The 21,428-nt window shown below is 50.6% G+C and overlaps 2 protein-coding genes across 11 annotated transcripts in view; one reads left to right on the forward strand and one right to left on the reverse strand.

Moving 5' to 3' along the window:
• The window catches only part of Stk24 (serine/threonine kinase 24), a 103,220-nt gene extending 90,238 nt beyond the window's left edge, over nt 1–12,982 (forward strand). For all 7 annotated transcript variants that reach the window (XM_052732449.1, XM_052732444.1, XM_052732445.1 and 4 more), the window contains 5 exons: nt 1,896–2,041; nt 3,760–3,883; nt 4,664–4,732; nt 6,439–6,575; nt 9,777–12,982. In XM_052732449.1, coding sequence (XP_052588409.1) covers nt 1,896–2,041; nt 3,760–3,883; nt 4,664–4,732; nt 6,439–6,575; nt 9,777–9,813 — 513 coding nt within the window. In that variant the 3' untranslated portion in view covers nt 9,814–12,982. The remainder of the gene's footprint in view (nt 1–1,895; nt 2,042–3,759; nt 3,884–4,663; nt 4,733–6,438; nt 6,576–9,776) is intronic.
• A 402-nt stretch (nt 12,983–13,384) lies between these two features.
• The window catches only part of Farp1 (FERM, ARH/RhoGEF and pleckstrin domain protein 1), a 271,588-nt gene continuing 263,544 nt past the window's right edge, over nt 13,385–21,428 (reverse strand). For all 4 annotated transcript variants that reach the window (XM_052732439.1, XM_052732441.1, XM_052732438.1 and 1 more), the window contains exons 24-27: nt 20,926–21,092; nt 17,004–17,111; nt 15,998–16,149; nt 13,385–14,873 (exon numbers count right to left, since the gene is read on the reverse strand). In XM_052732439.1, the coding sequence (XP_052588399.1) occupies nt 14,792–14,873; nt 15,998–16,149; nt 17,004–17,111; nt 20,926–21,092 (509 nt within the window). In that variant the 3' untranslated portion in view covers nt 13,385–14,791. The remainder of the gene's footprint in view (nt 14,874–15,997; nt 16,150–17,003; nt 17,112–20,925; nt 21,093–21,428) is intronic.

The raw sequence follows: 21,428 nt of genomic DNA on the forward strand, positions 1-21,428 counted from the left end.
GAACCTGAAGAATATCCTCCTTAGTATTGGGGTGAGGTCATCAGTTTTTAATGTTTATAGAGAAAGATCAGTCTGTAAACTAGAAAGCTACTTCAGTAATAGCAGAGGCTGGCCTGAAAATAATGGAAGCAAATGCTGTTTCCAGTTGTCGTGTGCCAGGAGACACACAAATGGATCCACGCCACCCACCATCTCTGCTTCGTCTCCCTTTCCCTCTGAGTTTACTCAGTGGTGGCAAAGCCCGGGCATTGGCTTCTGTGAGCTTTGCCTCGTTTTTCTCTGAGAATTGGGGCTTTTCTCTAAAAGGAGCCTGTGCGTTTTGTGTCACATGTAGCAGCCTGTGTCCTTGCTTTGTTTTGGGGTTCTTTGAGCAGAGTTAGCTGACATCAATGCTTCATTGAACCTGAAGAATATTCATGAGGGGTCCCCTTGAACTCTTGCCTAAAGATGGTGAGAAAAGATGAGTTTTACAAGAGCATCATGTAGTTCTTCCAGTAGGGTACCCGTTCTGGCAAAGGAATTGATCAGGATCTAAAGCACTACGAGGAGCTCCAGGCTGAGGTCAGCAGATCAGTATTTGGGTACTGGGGTGGTGGGTGCGGTCTTGATGCTAGTCCAGGTTGTTTAATTGCTTATATCATGGGCTCATTCATGGCACAGTATATAGTACAGTAGCACCTGGGAAGAGAGACCTGAGTGTGTCTATATCCTCTTCTAAAGCACGTCTAGTACTCATTTATTCCTAAGATACACCCCTCCACCTTGGCTTGCCCCTGGACCTTCAGACAAGAAGGCTGCAAAGCTGAGAATATGCGCACTTGGGGGTGCTTGGAGTGTCATAGTCAGCAGATGAAGAGGGGAGGATTGCTGAGGCCACCTGGGTTCTCAGAGATCATGGTTGGCAGAACATGCTGTTTTTGATAAGAAAAAAGAAAGAAAAACAAAAACAAAAACGTTGATTCTTTGGAGTAGGTGGGACTGTGGTGTGCCTGGCTGGCATCTCTGTTTTTGCTATCTGTCCCTGGTTGGGTCACTCTGCATGTTGAGGGAGCTTTGTGCTGGTAGATGGGGAAACCGCTGACTAAACTCTGGGTGTGCCCTTCCGTTGAAGTTATACCATGTCCAGGCAGTGATCAAGCTGTTGGACCCAGTCACTGGGGTGGGGATAGGTTCACACACCTGCTTTTCTAATTGGAAATGCTGGTGACTGAGGGAACCCAGTTGGGTCTTTCCTGACTCCTGCCCCAACCTGTTCTACATGAGTCGAATCATTGAATTCACTTTAATTTGTGGTATTAGCCTAACACTATAGGAAGTCATGAAGAACACACATTTCCCTTGGTGAGCACTTGTGAGGTGGCACATAATCCAGGAGATGAGCCTCTCAGAACCACATAAACCAGGAGATGCTCTCCCTCAGAACCATGTAAACCAGGAGATGAGCCTCTCAGAACCACATAAACAAGGAGATGCGCTCTCTCTCTCTCTCTCTCTCTCTCTCTCTCTCTCTCAGAACCATGTAAACCAGGAGATGGGCTCTCTCTCTCAGAACCATGTAAACCAGGAGATGGGCTCTCTCAGGCAGTACTTACAAAGTTGTTTGTGGAGTTACTGGGTAGGAAGGCTCTTCAAACTTCGATTGAATGGTTCTGGTGCAATGTTGTCATCCTTGTTGGAACTCTGTCACATTCACCTTGTGGCTGTAGTCTCAGGCCCGAGTGTGGAGCCTACTCTTCTGGAGTGAGCCTGCGGGAGAAGCAGACTCCGAAGTAGAGCCCAGTGCCGAGTGGTGCAGTGATCGGCATTTCAGTCCAGAAGTCTGCTGTTGAGGTGGAGCAGAGCAGAATGAAGGAGAAACTTCCTCTTGTGGTTATCTGGGCGCGTGTGTTTTCCAGAGACCCACCGCTAAGGAGTTGTTGAAGCACAAGTTCATCATCCGCAATGCAAAGAAAACCTCCTACTTGACTGAACTCATCGACAGGTACAAGAGGTGGAAGGCTGAGCAGAGCCACGACGACTCCAGCTCGGAGGACTCAGACGTGTAAGTCGGGACAGACAGTTGGGCCCTGCCGCTTTTGTGGGAGTGGGCGTGCTCATGTGCGTGCTTGCATTGCTGGGAAACAATGATAGTTTAATCCCTCATGTACTCGAGGCCGACACTGCATTGAGCTGTATCCTGCCCCTCTTCACTGATGCTGAGTTTTGTCTTGTACACATGGGCTTGTTTGGGGTTCTTTGGGGAGTGGCATTTGTATAATAGACACATGCACAGGATTGTGGCATGGCGTCCTTCTCTTCATTAGCCCCCTGCTCTTAAGGAATGGACAGAAGAAGTCCTTGTATGCAGTTCTGAGGAGACAAGAAAGAATGCTTTTGAGACTCCTCAGTGTGTCAAGCTCTATGTGGGGCAGTCACTCACTGAATGCGGGTTTCCCGCTCAGCACCCACATTCTGATGCCTGGTGTGTGAAGTAGCTGGAGCCCTCCAAACAGGAGGTAGAGGGAGGGTGGCCTGGCTGTCTTGCAAGAGAGAAAGGAGGCACCTGGAGGCCCGATCGATCGCTGTCCTGCACTCCATAGCCAGAAGCTAGCACCGTGTCTCCTGCCAGGACAGTGGACTGCAAGCCTCTGGGACAGACCCAGGTCTGAAGGTCCAGGTTACTGTTTATAGCCAAGGTCGAGACCACTGACCAGGTTTCCCAGAGGCTGTGTGAGAATGGGGGTGGGGCTTGGGAGCCAGGCTGTGCAGGAGGTCTGGGTGGAGGTGGCGAGGCACCGACCTGTCATCCCAGCTAATCCCAGCAAGTGAATGAAGCCGTCTCAATATAAAATGTACACAAAAGTGCTGGGATTGTTGCTCAGTACCTGGCTAGCATGTTAGAGGCCCTGGGTTTAATTCCCAGTGAAGGATTTGGGTAAAGGAGGCAGGGAAGTTGTCCCAGGTTTCAGCAGCATGTCACAGTGGCAAAGTGTCAGAAACAGTTTGATGTAGGCCATGTTGGAATTTGAGCTGCTTGTGGAATGTGTGAAGACGTGTATATATAGCTTAAAGTGTTGTGGCATGGAGCGCAGGATGGAGAGCAGGCAGAAGACACTATACCCTGCTGTAGAAAAGACCTTGGAATTGGAGCCTGAGAACAAAGGGTCAGAGCCTAGGGTCAGCCTCTAGGAAGCCAGCATCAGAGTAAAGCTGGAGTGTGGAAGCAAGGCGGAGCAGTGTGGCTTGTTGTTGGGAAGGACGGAGGCATCCGGGCAGGCACTGGCATTGGGTCATTGCTGCTGAGGAGGAGCACGAGGCCCGAGAACAGGCGGGGAGAGGGACCTGCTTACCTGGCAGTGTGTAGAGCACTCGGACCGCAAGCAAGGGGCTGTGAGGCCGAGGAAGGGGACGGGGGTAGTGAGCAGTGCTCCTTCAAGACTTGAAGCTCTGTATGGTGTGATGGGGTGTGGCCTGAAGGGAGCAAAGGAGAGGACGTTTTTAGCCATGGCAGGAAAGAGGGACCTGGAAAGAAACTGAGGTTCAAGAGAGACTGACAGAGAAGTGGCAGATGGGTCCTTTGTGTGGAGGAGGAGGCAGCCTCAGCAGCAGCAGACAGTGGATGCTAGGAGCACAAGGACAGTCCCAGGAACCACGCTCTTCCAGTCTTCTGTGATGTGCTGCGAGGCTGCAGACTTGGGGGGCTGGGACTTAATGGGGCTGGGAGGTGGGCTGGGCAGTGTGGTTCACAGCATGCTGGTGAATTTGGGGGTTTCTGTGAAGGGAAACAGATGGCCAGGCGTCCGGAGGCGGTGACTCTGGGGACTGGATCTTCACAATCCGGGAGAAAGATCCCAAGAATCTGGAGAACGGGACTCTCCAGCCGTCAGATTTGGAGAGAAATAAGGTACGTGGCTCACACGTGCCCCGTGCCCATGCTCACCAGCCAGTGGCTCGACACGCCGGCTGTGGGAGTGGATGAGGGGCTCCTCAGAGCAGCTCCTTGGTGGCATTTGCCCTCAAGGAATTGGCATGTTTGGAGATGTGGTACTGAGAGTGTGGGTGCTGAGCGGCACCCCTTCACCTCCTGACCCTCAGCACGTGGTGGAGTTGGATGTGGAAATGAAATTCACACCTGAATGCTCTGATGAGCGTGCCTGTTGGACCTGTTCATAACATACCTGGGTTTTATGGTGGAGTTTTAATTTCAGGCCCTTAAAAACCAGTATTTTTCGTTTGGTATTTGAGGTGGTTTTTATGGCCACTTAAATTTACAAACTGCTAGGTTTTAAAAGGTTTTGTGAAACACGGTGTTACAGTTTATCAGGCTGTGGCTCCCTAAGCCGCCTCTGCTGAGGGAGGTAAGTACAGAGGGGTGGTAAAAAATGGGACCTCTCAGACAATGGCTGCTTGGAGTACCTGGCTTTATAGCCTCCAAAGTTTCCTCAGTGAAAACCCGCAGAGCAGGGCAGCAGGTTCCTTCACACCTACAGGTTCACACGTGGGATCTTGCAGTGATGTCCCTTGGGTTCCCAGCGGCATGAGTGGGTCCCTTCGTCGACATCTCACTTCGTGAACAGAAATGTTTCCAGAGGGAAGCTGGAGAATCCAGTCATGCCTTGGTAGAATCCTTGCCCACCTCAGTGTTGCCTGTTTGTAATGACTCCCTTTTCTTTTCTTCCCCAAGATGAAAGACATCCCAAAGAGGCCTTTCTCTCAGTGTTTGTCCACAATTATTTCTCCTCTGTTTGCGGAGGTAAGACCCCTGGCTGCCCTTTTTTTCGGGGGAGGGGCGGGGATAGAAGGGAGGAAGAGGGGACCAGGGCTGTCCTTTTGTGGGCGGCTGCCAGTACAAGAAGAGGCATTAAATCAGCTAGCAGAGGTAGGCTCAGCGTCTATATTGTGCTCATGACAACTACTAGCCTGGGTCCTGCCTTCTATAAGCCAAGCAGGTGAGTAGGGAAAGCTGTGTGGATTTCCTTATTTGTCAGGGGCTGTGTAGGTTTTACTGGGCTTAAACTTTTGAAATCATTCCTCAGTAACAACCTCAAATCCACCGGAAATGAGGTAATGTTTTGGAAGTTCTAGAGAAGAAAAGGAAATCTCTCCAGTGCCCCCTCCCTCTGAGTATGCGCTGTCATTAGAGATAATAGGCCGTAACTAGAGGTGAGTATTCAGCGCTCATAACAGTCACCAAAGCTCAGTAAAGATGATTATGTGTTCAACTTCAACACATGAGCGTAATCAAACAAGTGTGTGACATTCTCATTGCTGCTACTCTGCCTGTGCTGGGACAACCCCGCACATTAGTGATACGGAGCCCTTTGAATCTAGCCCAGTTCCGGGGGCGGGGGGGGGGGGGGGGGGGGAGGGCTGCAGTTCTCTGTCTTCTGCTTTGAGACACACAGGTGCGGGTCAGGTCAGAGGCAGGTGGGTGGCAGGTTGCAGATTAGTCTAAACGCTGTGCGTGGAAGTGGCAGAGTGTTAGCAAACAATGTCATAATGCTCTGCTTCTGTGGGCCTCTCCAGTGTCAGCTGTGACCGGTCCCTCCATGGCCCATTAGAAACAGGACAAGGAGCCTGGTGCTCTTAGAGTGACAGGCTCGGTTGGGTTGTTCTCAATGCCTGCCGAGTCAAAGCTGAGTGTTTTCTGACATATTATTCGCAAAGAAATGGACGAGGGAACTCTGGAGGACCTGCTGCTGTCTTGAGTCTGCAGCTGCCCCTGGAATCTGTTCTGGGAGGTCTTTGATCCTGAGCTGAGCTCAGCCTTGATGGGAGCGGCTCTTGTGTTCATCGTCCACGCTATGAGTACATCCAGGACAGGACTTGGAGTGGTCTTCATGCCTGGAGTTGTGCCTAAGCACTCAGTTATGACTCACGGGAGCAGAGGAGGGTGTTGCCCGAGTCCCAGAAATCAGGGTTGCCACGTTTATGTGAGAACATGTGACAGCACTCTTGACCCCAAAAGCTGTGTGCCTGAGTTGTACTATTCCTGACATAGTAACCGTCAGGAATGGGGCTTTGATGAGTTTCATGGTAGCTGCCAGCCGAAACCAGTTGCATGTGGCAGGCATTGATAGCACTTTCTGGTGTGAGGAGAGGAAACTCGAGTGCACCATCAGACTCATGTAAGTGTGTGAAGGTGTGCACCATCAGACTCGTGTGTGTGTGTGTAGGTGTGTGAAGGTGTGCACCATCAGACTCGTGTGTGGAGGTGTGCAGAATTACTTGCTTGTGTTCTGGCCTGGAGGAGTCCGGTGGGGACCGTCTTTTGCCTTATACGTACATAATGTTCACAGAGTGGGACCTAGAGTGACTCAGCAGCCACAGAGCTCATGCCTGATCCTCATCAGCCTGGCATGGCAGTGGTGGTGACGGCATCAGGCCTGTTCTTCTTTCCCGGCGTGGTCGCTGCCCAGGTCTGTGCACATGTCTCACTGCTCTTGTGTGCGTTTTCAGCTGAAGGAGAAGAGCCAGGCATGTGGAGGAAACTTGGGGTCAATAGAAGAGCTTCGGGGAGCCATCTACTTGGCGGAAGAGGCCTGCCCTGGGATCTCTGACACCATGGTGGCTCAGCTCGTGCAGCGGCTGCAGAGGTAACTGCCTCTGGGCTGGAGCTGGGTTGTAGAAGGAGCCTGGTGATGCTGGTGTGGCTTCTTGGACTAGGAAGCTGCCACGGGCTGCAGCTTGGTCTATTTCTTGGGTGCTCATTCTTGTCTGTTGCTGTTGTCCCCCAGACCATGGGCTTACACCAAAGCCTCTGGGGGAAGACTGCTACTGAACTGTATAGATGAAAGAAGTGAGTCTGGGAAGGACCACAGAACCTGCATTTATAGCTCCTGCCAGAGAAATGCAAGATGCCTTAAAACACCTCTGCATCTAGTGGTCTACTGAGCAGAGGTAGAGCCCACTCGCACTGCTCACTGGGACTTGGGTCTGACCCATGTACAGATACCAGAGGCTTTAGTGTAGTGAACTCTGAGCCATGTTAGCCTTCCCTGTGGGTCTGTGCTCTGGCCTCAGGGAGCTCCCATCCCTCCCTGGTGGCTTTGGACACGTAGCCTCCATGTTGAACACATCTTACTGTTAGGGCTAAAGAATAAAGGTGGTTTGCTTGGTGGCCCCAGTCTTCAGGCCATTGGAGGAGAGAGTGGTCCTTTTAAGATTGCCCCAATTTGATTCTACAGGCAGCAGCCCTTCACAGAAATAAAGGAAAGTACAGCTTCAAACCAGCCTTGTGCGTATCCCAGCAGGTCTCTGTGAACTCTATATCTTGGGATCACTCCACAGTTCCTCCTTGTGGCATTTGTTTTTTATTTAAAGAGGTTTGTTGTAAACCACACAGAACCACCCCCAGAAACTGGTTATTTGTTAACTATCCTGCGATTTTGTTTTCTGCTTTTGGAGTATTTAAAGTGTAGACTTGTGGGCAGAGGTCCGAGAACACCTCTCAGGATCTGGTTCTTTGATGCCACTTTTTGGACCTAGGGATCTAGTTCAGGTCATCAGGCATGTCTGCAAACACCTTTTATCTGCTGAGGCCCTCCGTCCCACCAAAGCCCGCCTCTGTTGGCAGTCCGGCCTCAGCTCCTGGTCCTCTTGCCTCAGCCCCTAGCTGGATGGCGGGCACACATCACCAAGTTTTTGTCACCTTTAAGAATTTTGCATTGAGTCCAGAGTTGCCTCATGTTCCATGGGTAGTTGATATGCGTGACTTGATTTCTCCAGTAGCTCAGGCATGGGTGTTGTGAATATGAATATACACTGTATATACACCTAGTTGATCCTTGTCCCTTTTCTGGACCTCTTGGTCTTCCTGCTGAGGCACCTGATCTGCCAGCTCTAATAGAAATGTGAGGGGAGCCACGTGAAGAATTTCATTTACTTTAATTATTTTTGGGGAGACATACATGTGCCACGGTGCGTATGTAGTCGGTTAGCTCCTTCCACCTGTGTGGGTCCCGGGGGTCAGGTTGCCTGGCTTACACAGAAGAACCTTCACCTGCTGGCCCCGAATCCTGCTGGCTTTGGATGTTAACATTGAAAGCACTCCTCCCCTACCAGTGTGTGCTCGCGTGCGTGTGCTTGTGAATTTTTGTGGTGCCGGGACTTTTTATTCCTCGGTCTGGAACCTGTAGGCAAGTATTCTGCTATTGAGCTGTATTCCCAGCCTGCTCACACATGGAATTTTTCATTTCCTAGAAGCTATACCAAAACAGTAAAGAGGAACAAACAGTTAATTTTAATATATTTGATAATTTCCTCTGTTAACTTACAATCATTATAAACAATAAACAAGTGAGACATTTTGCATTGTTTTCTTTGGTATTAAACCTTGGAAATCTGGTATGAATTATATATGGCTACCTCTTTCTCAGTTCAAACTCAGATTTCACGAAGTCGTTAGATGAGTGGTGGAGTCTTGATCTCGTCTCCGTAGACATGGCTCTGGCTTTCTGTTTTCCTCCTTGAGGTTGCTGAAGGCCCATGAGCCCTAGGGTGGTGCTCACCCATGATCGACATTTAGGCTGCTTCCTCGTTTGTTCCCACATGAGTCTCTTCAAAGTGACTTTTGGATCCTTTAGTGAGAGCAGCGCATCCACTCACAGAAGGAGCAGCTCAGCCTACATCAAGTCCTTTGTAGTTCTTGACATTTGAGTCTTAGATGCTGTGGCTCCAGTACGCTGCTCTGAGGCTCCTGTGGGACAATTTGAGTATGTGCATTGATTTATAAAGGCACCCTGGGAGGAGTGTTTGAGATGAGTTTCCTTGAGTATGTCTTTGGCCATCTCCTGTGATTGGATGTCCGTTTGCAGTGACTGGAATAATCTTGGCCATGACTTACACCATTTAGCATTCAGAAGCAAGACAGTGCAGACTTTTTTTGTGTGTGTGTGTGGGGGGGGGGGGCAAATACATGGGTCTTAGAGTTAGTGACCGAGTTGTTACCATCCCTTCTGTCTTTTAATATATTGCCTCCTGATGTTATGCAAAGGTTGTTCATGCAGACACACAGACCCTGCTCTTGGCCATGTTTTGGACAACGCCAGGAAGTGGCTCACCTGACCTACACCTGTATATTGCTGCCCCAAAGAATTGCTGAGCTTAGACTCAAACTAACCATGGGTGTGTGTCCCTGAGTCACCACCAGCTTTCAAAAATAGACCCTGGCCTGGAGAAGGCTCAGTGGCTAAGGTCCTTTCTGTACACACAGAAGACCTGAGTATCGGTCCCCAACACCACACAGAGGCTTCATGTGATGGTACACGGCTGTAATCCCAGCGTAGGATGGGGTGTTGGCCTCAGAGACACGGGTAGATTCTGGAGGCTTATTGGCCAGTCAGCCTAGCCAGAATGGTAGAGCTCCAGCCCAGTAGGAGATGCTGCCTGGAAAAGTAAGGTGGGGAATGAGAGAGGAAGCTCCCGGGAGTTGGCCTCTGGCCCCACAAAGGTTCGCATGGTTGTGAGTGCACGTGCACATACACGCACACGTGTGCGCACACCCGCACCACATAGCACAAAACAAGTCGATCCTGGGTGTCATTTGCTGTCTTAATGACACCCCTCCAGGGAGGCCGAACATAGGCTTGCTTCTTATGTACCGTGAGTTTTGTGTTAGAACCAGAATTTCGTACTCATCATGCACTCTTGTAGAATAGCTCTGCTGACTCTCACCCCTCTGGTGGGTTTTTTAAAGATGTTGAAGTTTCTGTAAAGAATGTGAAGTTTTGGGTCTTTGAAGTTTTGCTCTGGTGTCGGAAATAATGTGTACTGATTTCTCTTTGCTTTTCCCTTAGATACTCTCTGAGTGGTGGAGGAACTTCAGCTCACTGAGATGCCTTTGGCATTGGGTTTGGTTTTTCCTTTCTTCATCTCCCTTCTTTAAAAGTCAATGAGAGCCTTTGCTGACTCTGCAAAGAGGTGTCATGGAGGGGCCCCTCTCCTGCAGCCGCCGGCACCTGTCCAGCGATCCAGTCCTCACTGTGCCACAGCCAGATGGAGTCTTTCAGATGGGGTGGGGAGGGTCTACTCCTTCAAGCAATTATTTTATTTTTTTATTGTTTTTAATTTTAATCATAGTGCACATATTCAAAGAACGTATCTTTAACAAAACCCCTGAACTGTATATTTGGATTGTGACAAGGCAGTTGAAGACACGCAACCTCAGGTACCCTGCTTTACGTCGATAGCTCCTCCCCCTGGGAGACGGAGAGTCGCTCTGGTGGATCAGTGTACAGATTTGTATATAGCGTCATTTTTACGGAAACTTTTGGCGTGCATAAGGAATCACTGTGTACACATTGGCCAAGTGCTTCTGTAGATACTGTCTGTGGAGTAAATATTTGACAGGCCAGAACTTGAGTCTATTGCCTTGCCTTTATTACATGTAAATTTTGAATTCTGTGACCAGTGATTTGGATTTTATTTTGTATTTACAGGGTCTGTCATTAATAATAATTAACCCCCTCCCCAATGGAACACTCCTGTTTGTACCTCAACAGATGCAAATTTCCCCTCATTTTCCCTACACCCCTTTGGTACACTTGGGTGTTTTTCTTTCTCATCGATGGTACTGTTCTTAGTGTTTTCAATTGGAACATATCTCGTCTCACAGAGCTTTAAATTATTCTAAGTCTCTCCCAGATGAAGCGCTCTCATCTAATCTTGTTGAGTTGTGCTACTGCTGTGTCTACACCAGATGTCCCGTCCTCTCGACACTTTTCTGTTCAGCCTTGTCGTAGAATCTGCATATCATCTTTCCCACCTGAAAGTGTCTGAATGCTTACACAAATAAATTTTATAACTCACTCATTTTGCATACTGTTCTTGAAACATGGCTCTACAGAGCGGATGGAGCCCCTGGTCTGCACATGTGTGGTTTTGTAAGTGTGTGTATGTTGAGACTCGAGGGAAAAGTGCTCAGATGTCAAAAAGCCAAATGTCCGGGTTAGCACCCTATGCAGTTGTGTGGTTGGTCACTGAGATGTGGCCAGTGCTGCAGGTTTGTGGAACTGCTGAAGCTCTTGCTGAGGACTTGACTGGGTGGTTTCAGTTCTCTCCCAGGAGCCGGGGTCTGCTGCTGCTGTCAGCCAGGCCGTTTCTTCATGTACTGTAGAGCGGCACTTGACAGGGTGGGAAGGCTCAGGTTCTCAGGGCAGTTCTTGCCAGTCTTACTCAGATCTCTGTAGTGTTTTCATTTGTTGATGCTAATTATTGTCCTCTTGTTGGAGTGCTAGGTCTCGAAGATAGTTTTGGGAGCAGGAACTTAGGGACGTTTGCTTGGCCTCGTGTTGGTGTGTGGTGTCCTCGTTACAGGAAGGGCAGGCCAAGGCTAGAGGTGTTGGCTGTGAGGTGATTATTTAGATTAAATGGGGTCTAGGTTTTTAGACTATTAAATTGTGATAGTCTACTAGAAGTAGATTTGGGTTGGATTAATTATTTCAACCAAGGATACATTTTGGCTAGGGGAAATAGAACCACAATTGTTCCTGTGTTGTTTTATTACTATTTTTTTTTTTTTTTTGAGTCTCTGGGTGTTTTGCCTGCATGTGCATCACATGTGTGCAGTGCCCTTGGAGGCCAGAAAGAGTGTTGGATCCCTTGGACTGGAGTGATAGGTAGTTGTGGATGCTGGGAACTGAATCCAGGTGCTCTGCAAGAGCAGCCAGTGTTCTTAACTGCCGAGCCATCACTTTGGCCCCAGTACTGTTATTCTATAGCAAGAATGGTACTTTGAACAGTGAAGTTGGAGAATATGTTGTGTTTCCTAGAGTATTCTGTACTGGAGTGCTGTGTGTTTTCCGGTAGGAGGCCTGATGCATAAACCAAAGGCTGTTATTGCAGGAGTCCCTCAGAGAGGTGAGTCTGTTCCGTGGAGTGTGCTACCTGACTTGAAGAGCGTCCCTGGGGGCAGCAGGCACCTCTAGTGGATAGAGCTCTTCAGTTTACAAGTGGATAGTGATACGACTTTTGATTTCGTCGTCTTCTGCAGTGTTGAGACATGAGCCCAGGACTTGGTGTGTGCTGGGTCAGTCCCTCTGGGCTTTCCTTGCAATGCCCGACATCCGTCTTTTAACACTCGCTGTGTGGTTGAGCTGCTGAGTGGCCTAGATTCTGGTTAAGTATGGTATGCTTATGGTGTGACTGGGCAGCTCCTCTGCAGTCACTAGACTACAAGGCATGCGAAAGCAACACATGGTTCTTTGGGAGTTTATTGGAAACTTCCTTGGGGGCGTAGGTTTGACAGTTTAAAAGTGGATTGCCTTATAGTCTCTTCCAGCACAAAATCAGATGAAGTGTTCTGTGAACGTATCGTTTAGCTGGCAGTCTAGTCCTTAGTTCGGAGCAGGGCCCATCTCAGAACCACCACAGGCACCTGCCTGCCATCACAGGCTATTGTGGGTGGGCTCAGCATCACCCACAAGTCCCTCAGTGCCATACTCAGGCTGTTCACAGCCCACAGGTACAGCTTCTGATGGTGCTGATGCCACCCATCTGAGTGCCATGAAGCAGTGTGAGGCAGGCCGAGTGCTTGGTGATTCAGGTCTAGTTCATGAGACAGACTGTCATTTGGGTAGCTCAGGCTGGCCAGGAATTCAGGCTCCTCAGCCTCCTGAGTGCTGGGATTACAGGTGAGCCCCACCATGTAGCTCACTGATGGTCTTTTCCAGTTACTGCTCTGCCCAGGGGGTGACACCCTGCATGAGTAGACCCACCAGTGCAGTGTGGGAGATCGTGACTTCCTAGTAGCTGGGTTTCCTCACAGCAGCAGCCAGCCCGCGGATTTGTTCTCAAGTTGCTCATCAAAGTTCCTGTTTGGTTCTTTATGTAGTGTTTTATACTTTCCTTGGGCAAAACCTGGAATTGGTTTATATGCATTATATTTCTTAAAAAACCTGGCTTCTGTGTTTCTGCTATAAACTGTGTAATGTAGGTGGAAGCGCTCCAGAGAGTTCCTGAGCACTCACGCTGTCGTCCACGGTCAATAAAGCTCTCAGAAGTGGTGGTTGTGTCCTGTGTGTTGGGGGGCTACCAGACTCTTCTAGCCACTCTGCTGCTGTATGGTCGTCAGAAGTGCCAGTCACATGGGAACCACATGACCAGCAGACAATCTGGAATTATGTGCTGAAGAAGGTCATCTTGTCTCCAGCCCCTCAGGAATTTGGTGACTTAGAGGGAGCCTGCTCCCAACACTGTGGTGCTGGTGATGGGGGTCGTCTGCAGATGGTGAAGACCCGTAACCCCCCTTCTCACTTGGGTGTGTTTCCTGTTTACTCAAGCCTTTACTCACCATTGTGCCAGAATGTTGTATTTCCTTAGGACCGTGCGTGGGTGCCCTCTCCCCTTTCACGTCCACCCAGTACTGACCACCCTCTGCCCACTCACAAAGACAAGACAAAGGTGGTGGTTTTGCCTTCAGACTTCTGTGTGCTGGATTGTGGCATGAGGTATTTTTATTCCCTTTTGTTAGTACTTAGAACCATCTGGTACATTGTAAGGCAAATGATTAACACATCTCACCCCTCATCCATCTGTGAGTCAGGGATGCCAGCCACAGCCCCTTGACATCAGTGGGTCTGTTTCTCAGGTAAGATGTCCCTTGCTGGGGTGTAGGGCACTGGGAGAGGACTGTGCTGATCTGGCCAACTTGCATTGTAGAGGGCTGTATGCATGAAGGGAATGGCAGCCACCCAGTCACCCTAGAGAACAGGCAAACAGTTTTCCACTGGGAGGCTCAGGTAGTGTTTGGCAGCCAGGTCCCTAGGGGAGTTTGTACAGGATGTGGACTGTCATCCTGTCTGTACCCCATGCCCAGAAGGAATGAGTATAAAAAGAGAAAGACTTGAAGACAGGCATGATAGATACTACTAGAGAATGTGCAGGTTCAAACCATAGCGTCAGGAGGAACTGGGTCCAGTCACCAGGGCTGGGATTACGTACCATTACCATACAGTGCTTCTCAACGAAGCTCACTCAATACCCACCCCGTAACGGAACAGCACAAATGGCCCCGGTCAACGACATACAGCTTCTCATGCTTGTGAAACAGACAGTAAAACATCACAGCCTTAGAGCCCCCACTGTACACACCACGCACAGGACAGTGACGCCCAGGTATTGCACTGGTATCTGCTTCTCTTAACAGCAAACAACCCCACTACAGTTTGTAAATAAGAATCACAAACAATTTGGTCAACTTCCACCGAGGAAATAGGTCTGGTAACCAGGGTCTCACTGGAGCCAAACTCTTCGGTGGAACGGAGTGTGCCACAAATTGCTTATTAGTCAAGGAAAGTGAGTCCTACCAATGTCCTATTATTATAAAAGTAGAAAGACTGGAAAAAAAATGAAATCCAAAAGTGATCTCATTCGCTTAAGACTGCGCCATGTGTTGTAGACACTGGAAAAACCCATTTTGGAAAGTAGCAGTCTGCAGGTGAGAAGAACACAGTCCTTCCCTAAGAAAAGAAGCGCACTTGTGTCTCCAGGTGAACAGATGGGTGGGCCTGCGCCGGGGTGTGCCTGCGCCGGGGTGCGCGCTTGCAGGGCAAAGACTGGCATTTGGCACTGATGACAATGTCTCAATACTGGCACAAGCTCAAGTGCCCCCATGAGAATGGCAAGACAAGCCCTCCCCCCAGGCCTGGAGGGGAGAGATTAGTGCTGGAGAGGACAAGGGGACAGGCCTGTGGAGGGAGGGGCGAGGGCCACTGCAGATCTTCAGTGTGTTCAGACAGCTGTGGATTTTGCTAGGCTCCATTCTATCCTCCAAGAAAGCAGCCCTGGCTGGAACAACCAGTGTGTCCAGCCATCAATACAGGTGAGATTCTTTGTGACTCAAGATGTGGGCTCGGGAGGCCGAGCTGGTGGCACTTCGGATGACTTCCATCCACCTAAAAAATGGAAGAGACATGAAAGTACCTTGGGTGACTGTATATACCTCTGTTGGTTTAGAACAACCCTAACGTTGATTGAAAGACCAGAGCTCATCAAAGAATGCACTACTGTTCAAGCAGAGTCCTTGAACAGGGTCCCTGTAACTGTAGAGGACCAAAGTCTGAGAGCCATCGATTGGCACACCTCACAGGAGGCGTTTCAAAGACCCCGTAAGGGCTGCATTCCTGCATTCCCGTCCTGTCCCACTTGATGGGGCCATCATTTGGTACACTTGCAATAAATAGGGGGAGCACTGTCTGTGGGACACACCAAGTCTGGGCATTGCTGGTTGTCACGGTTGACAGTGTTACTGGCACCAGCTCCCAGGCTTCTGAGATGTGCTCAGAGTGATGTATCCCAAGTTACCTGGTTCAACACATCTTGAATGCAGAGAAAGGAGGCCACTACTCTTAAGATTCGGCGTGGCAAGGCTTCATGCCTTGGATCTCTCCAGGTGAGGATCTAGACTGAGAACTGCTACCTTCTGGGCCCGTTTGCAAGCAGTTAGGTGTAGGGAATGCTTGACTGGCTTTCATGAACATTTACTACGGACTGCTGGTTGACCTAGAAATGCTTTGGGCCAGCGAGGGAACAAACAGCAGCAAGGCCAGAAGAGAACTTGTTCCAAAGTGGGGAACTGGCACGTTGGGCCCCTGGTGGGTTAACTACAGTCCAGTGACTTCAGGCGTCTGGTGGTGATATGGGATGCACTGCCCAGAGTTCACGCCCAATAACCTGCCCGCTTGTGTGTCTCTTGAGATGAAGACCATTGCCCCGGGGTCTCCTACCCCAACACTCATGTGATCCTTTGGCTGTCCATTAGGACTGCTTATGCACCACCTTCCCGTTATGTGTGTATGGTAGAGGACGGAGCAGAATGTTGGCGTGTGCGCACCACACCTGGTAAAGACTGACATCACTGAGGGAGTTGGGACTGCTCCTACTGATGCCACACTGTGGGGCCAGGAATAGGAAGCAGGCCTACAGAATACACACCAACTCAGAGAAAAGCCCTGATATCAGGAAGGGGATAACCACAGTCCTGCAGTTGGGCTGTGCACACACAGGAGGCGGCACCTACCTCTCGAATGTGTATTCACTTTCAGCTCTGAAGTAGTACACGTGGGACTTGAAATGCAGCTTAAACACATAGTCCTTGTGAATGTTCTCAGATTCCGAGGGAATGGTGAGTGAGTAACCCAGCAGAGGCAGGCTGGCGAGGGGGTGATTGTCCTGAAAAGATGGACGGGGCTCTGAGGAAGTGCTCACCAGGGCTGCTGCTCTAATCGAGGTCAGGAATAAGCAGAGGAAGCCTGTCGTGGCCAATATGCCATCATCCCACTAGTGAGTCTAGAGAATGGAGTCTCTTCCCTTAAGGGCCAGTCTGTTAGGATAAGCTGGCACGTGGCTAGGAGACCACCCTTAAGAAGGTGTGTCCACCTTAAGACAATGTGTGCACATTTTCTTTGCCAGAGTCTGCCCATAGTGTAGTGCCTTGAGCCACCGTGAGGTCTACCTGAGTCCTGACTCGGAAAAGTGATCTCTTTCTCATCAACCTTCTACTTTGGGGTGCTGGCCAGAGCCCAAGTGTACTTTTAAACTCCCTACCACTGCTTTGGGCTTCCTTGCTCTTTAGAAAAGCTCCCCTCCCAGCTGTGTGGCTGACTTCCATGACAGCTTATCTTTTCCATTTTCCCAGAAGCTGTGAGATGAATGCCTTGCCCTGGGCCCTGGTATTTTCCTTTTAAATGCTATAAATTGTCCTGAAGTTTCCATTTGGGTCCATTCTTAAATTCAAGAAGACCAAGAGGGACTCCTGAGACTTCTGATTAATGTCTTTCCTGCTTTTAATTCAGTCGGCAAGAAAACACCCCCCCCAATACTGAGTCACCCCTCCCTTTCTGAGCAGCAGCTAGTAAGGGAGCTGCTTACTTAGAAGCCCATCTTTGAGCAAATGGACAGTGTCACTTAGAGCTGCAGGTCTCCAACAGACATGGCAGGCCCTGGAACCCCACATTTCCTGCCGTGCATGTGTTTCACCAGGCACTCTGCTTGAGCAGGCAGACCTCAGACTGTGGGCCACTTACCTGGTGTGATTTGTAGAAGAACAGGCAGAAGTTGGTGAACACCACCCACAGCTTCTGCCATCCATTGCTGTTTTTGAACTTCCTCAGCAAGTTCCCAGACAGCTGGTTCTGAAAGACAGGTGGGGAGACCCTTGTCATCCACTGCATCTCAAGATTCCAGGTAGTCCCTGTGGGTGGGTCCTGGAGACTCTGGCACTGAGAACAGGTTTTCCACAACAGGCATGTCATTGCATCAAGAGGTCATCGGATTGTATGGTGAATTCTTGTCACCTGTCACAGATCAGGCCCTCTCACGGGTTGAGTTCTTACCGTGGTCACCCCTGAATGTGACTGTCGGGGAGTAAGGTGGCAGCTGTTGTAATTAGTTAAAGTAGTCATACTGGGCTTAGGAAGGGCCCTCACCCCGGGATGGTGTCCTAAAGAAGTGATGGGGGACACCATGGAAGCAGAGGTTAGAGCAAGCCATCCACCGTCAGAATACCAAGGATGGCCAGCCAATGAGCTGGGGAAGGCAAACTGAGAAGCCATCCCCCTTCACTGGGAGACCCAGGATTGAGGGAGGCCCTCCTGAGCAGTTCTATGCTGCCACCTAGTGGGGAAGCCCAGAAGCCACTCAGCCGCCTCTCCAGGCATCCGAGTCCCCCAGTTCCTCTAAGAATTCAGCGGGGCAAGGACACTGCACAGACATGTGCACCAACTCCCAAAGACGGGTCCATTTATGCCCTCCGTCAAGGTGACATTAGACGACACGAAGAAGCTGGAATAATGCCACCCACAGTTCACCGAAAATGGTTAGGTGGGCAAATTTGTATCTATCAGTGCACAGTTCAAAAAACAACCGGCCGGGCAGTGGTGGGCACACACGCCTTTAATCCCAGCACTTGGGAGGCAGAGGCAGGTGGATCTCTGTGAGTTCGAGGCCAGCCTGGTCTACAGAGCAAGATCCAGGACAGGCACCAAAACTATACAGAGAAGCCCTGTCTCAAAAAACTAACCAGGCTTCAGAGAGGGCTCAGCAGCTTGGAGAACATTCTGCTCTTGCAGAGGACCTGAGTTGGGTTCCCAGCCCCACAACAGCCTATGTAACTCCAGCTTTAGGGGATTCAGCACCCTCTTGGCTTCCACGGGTGCTGCGCTCACATGCATATAGTCCCAGACCTCGCCATACTTAAAAACAAAACCTTTTCGATAACCCCAAGTCAGTTTTACTCCATTTCTGTAAGTGCCAGTGTCAGACACCCCAGAGGCTAGAAGCTGGTATGGAAACATTTACAAGTTCTATCCTTCAGCCTGATGGAAGACGCAGAAGTGAAGAGTGTGAGCTGAGTGGGGCCCTGTGGTGAGAAGGGGTTCTGCCCACACTGGGAAGAGCTTCAGCACCCAGCCATCTGGCTGCCACTGCTGCCTGCAGGAAGGGAAGGAGGAGTGGCGGGCAGCGGCGAGCCACACTGGCCCTGTGACAGGCCCTCCGCTTCCTGACCAGCGCCACTGCCTTGTCCTTGGGCGTCCCTCGTCACCAGCCCCCGCTGAGCTCCCAGAGGTGTCTCGCCTGTCAAAGGCCACAGTGTTCTGCCCTTTTGTTGCAACTGTCCTCTTGAAGCGGAGCCCACGTTCATACGGATGGGTTACCTCAGCCTCCAGCTGTTTGGGTTTGGTTCTGAAACAGCAGGCACCCTAATGTGTTCCCATTCTGGGACTGACTGATATTACTGTGTCCTCCGACATCAGCCTCTATTACAGGTTCAACAAGTTCAGGTCTAATGTCTCCACCTCCAGGACCTGGGGATGTAATCCAACACGAGTGACGTTCTTATAAGCAGATGCCTGAACGCAGACGTAGGAGAGGGCCATGTGCTCACAAATGTAAAGCCTGGGTCACAGGATGCACATACAATCTGAGAAAGGAATTTCCCCCAAGGCCCTCTGCTTATGGAAGAACACAACCCCACCAACACCTTGACCTGCATTCCCCTTCTAGAGCCCTGAGAGAATGATCCTGTATTCTAACCAGTGTTCACAGTTATGGCAACCACAGGGACCAGTTCAATCCAAAGAACTTTCCAGAGGCCCACTGTCCCTCAGCTCTGAAAAGATACCTTCTGTCTCAAAGCCTACAGGCAATGCCTGCCTCTCTTTAACTTTCCACAGCTACTTCGGTCACCTTATCATTCCGTCTACAAACACTTGGACCAGTGTTGAATCTAACAGGAGCAAAGTGAGGCACAGCAGTGAGAGCAGCCATGAGTCCAGAGGAAAGGAATCTGTCCAGCTGTCTGTGGCTTGAAAAGCAGCCTGCCTTGGATGTCAGACTGAAGCAATGTACCTTGGGGAGGACAGATGCTAGAGAATGACATGACAGCCAAAGTTCCGAACCCACATCATTATTGCCTCTGAGTGTGGTACTTGTCGACAGACTTCTCAAGGGGTCAGATGCAGGTGTGACAATCCCACAGGCCAAGAGACAAACCCAGAAGGGATATAACAACTGTTTAGAAGTGTTAAAAACTGGGCTGTAAGCAATGGCCTGAGCTGGACTGGCCTGTGGGCCAACGTCATTGACAGCGGTCTGTACACCCCTGACCACACAGATGAGGATGAAGTACTTGAGGAGCAGCCTGTGCCTCCAGAACCCTGGCACTGGTATTCACCCCTTGAACAGCTCAGGTACCTCCAGGGTCTCAATGAGAGGCAGGAAGTTTGAAAGTGAAGCATCCTACCCGGAAGGGATCTGGAGCCAAGAGAGCTGCCTGGCAGCATTCCGAAGCCAGCAGCCACCCCAGAGCGGAGCCTCCCTACGATGGTCCTCAACTCTTCCCTGCTGCCCTCAAGCAAGGGTCCCCACCTCTGAGACATGCCTCACCTGGATGCCCTCCCACACAGACCAAGATGAGGGTGGCAGGGAAGCAGGGGGCAGCCAGCAGCCTCTCAGGCAGGAAGTTGGAAATGTGAGAACCGGACACCAAGGTTACACACCCACAAAGAATGGGAGTATGTGGGAGAGCTAGGGTCCCCTTGGAAATGTCTTCAGGACATCGCTGCTGCAGGAAACTCAGTAGGGCAGTCTGAGCTGTGAAGGCTACTTGCAGAACACAATTCCAAGACGCAGCTTAAAGAACTTGTGGCATGTCTCCAATCTCTTTCGATCAAAGAACCAACAAACGACTACCATCCTTGGCTCATATTCTAGGGCCCAGGCAAGTCAGGAACTAGACTGACATTTTAAAAAGTGGTAGTCTTTTCTGTAGAAGTTCCCCACATGGAGCCAGAGTCAGAGTCCCTAAAGATGTGGAAGACATGAGCATCTCGGTGACTAGAGGGGACCAGCAGGTGATGTTGGGGAGAACAGGAGACAGCTTTGCTGTTCCCAAGCTTGCCAGGCTATGCAGTGGCTGCTTTGCCATGGGATTTGGAAAGGTCTAGAAGCTCTGAGTGTAGTAATCCAGAGAAAGGCTCACCTTCATAGCAACTATTCAGGCATGAGTCCCAGAGCCCATCCGGAGGGCCCTTCTTGGGGTGTGTCCTGTGCACTGTAACCTGGCCCTGCTAGAACCACCTCATCCCCTTTCAGACCTGGCTGTCCCCGGTGTACTAATTTCCAGGGAGCCCTTGCAGGTCACAACTGCTGGGGTGTCCAGAGCTGTTGGTTGGGTATGGGCTGCACTACTGTACACGAGCAAACGCTTCCTTGGCTGATGCCAGGAATGGAAGGAAATGGGAAGGTTTACGAGGGCAGAAAACCCGAAGAGCAACGCCTGCGTGCCGTGGGGATGGCTACAGCAGGCGCTCACCCCTACGCTCGCTCTTCTGCTCTGGGTGCTCACACAGGATGGGGCTCTCAGTGGCCAGGCACAGTGACTCCTTTGGTAAGCACAAGGCTGGAGGTGAGAGGCAGCTAGGCCACCCCTTTCTGCTCCCACCATACCTCCACAGCGATGCTGAAGTCCACCATGGAGACACTGGTGTTGCGGTGCCAGCACACATGCACCATTGTGTTGCCACGGTGAGGGGCCTGGCGCTCCAGCGAAGTTCGTGAAGCGCTCAGATCATCCTCTGACTCCTGGTCAGCCGCTGTGGCCTCATCCGGGGACTCTGCAGGAAGTCGTGAAAGGCGACATTGATACTGTTCCCTCTGACACAAGCTTTCCCTTCACACTCCAGAGTGCTGGAGGAGGCTGGGGGTGGAGACTCCTAGTGTGGCCCCCTAAGGTGCCCAATGGGTAGGATTCTAATGGGGCCTCCCTGGTGGAAAGCACCCTTCCATTATCCCCTACACTGGCTGGGAATCCTTCCTGCCGGTGGACACTGGGCCTGTGGCCTGCCCCCCCTCCATAGGTCCCGGCTGTGCTGGTTTGGAGGCCATCCTGCTCCCTCACATCCACTTTAACATTGATCCCTGCTGTGGGATGGTCTGTATGTCAAATGTGT

This window comes from Peromyscus californicus, unplaced genomic scaffold, assembly GCF_007827085.1.
Source record: "Peromyscus californicus insignis strain IS unplaced genomic scaffold, ASM782708v3 Scaffold_12__1_contigs__length_115047231, whole genome shotgun sequence".
Classification (NCBI taxonomy): domain Eukaryota; kingdom Metazoa; phylum Chordata; class Mammalia; order Rodentia; family Cricetidae; genus Peromyscus; species Peromyscus californicus.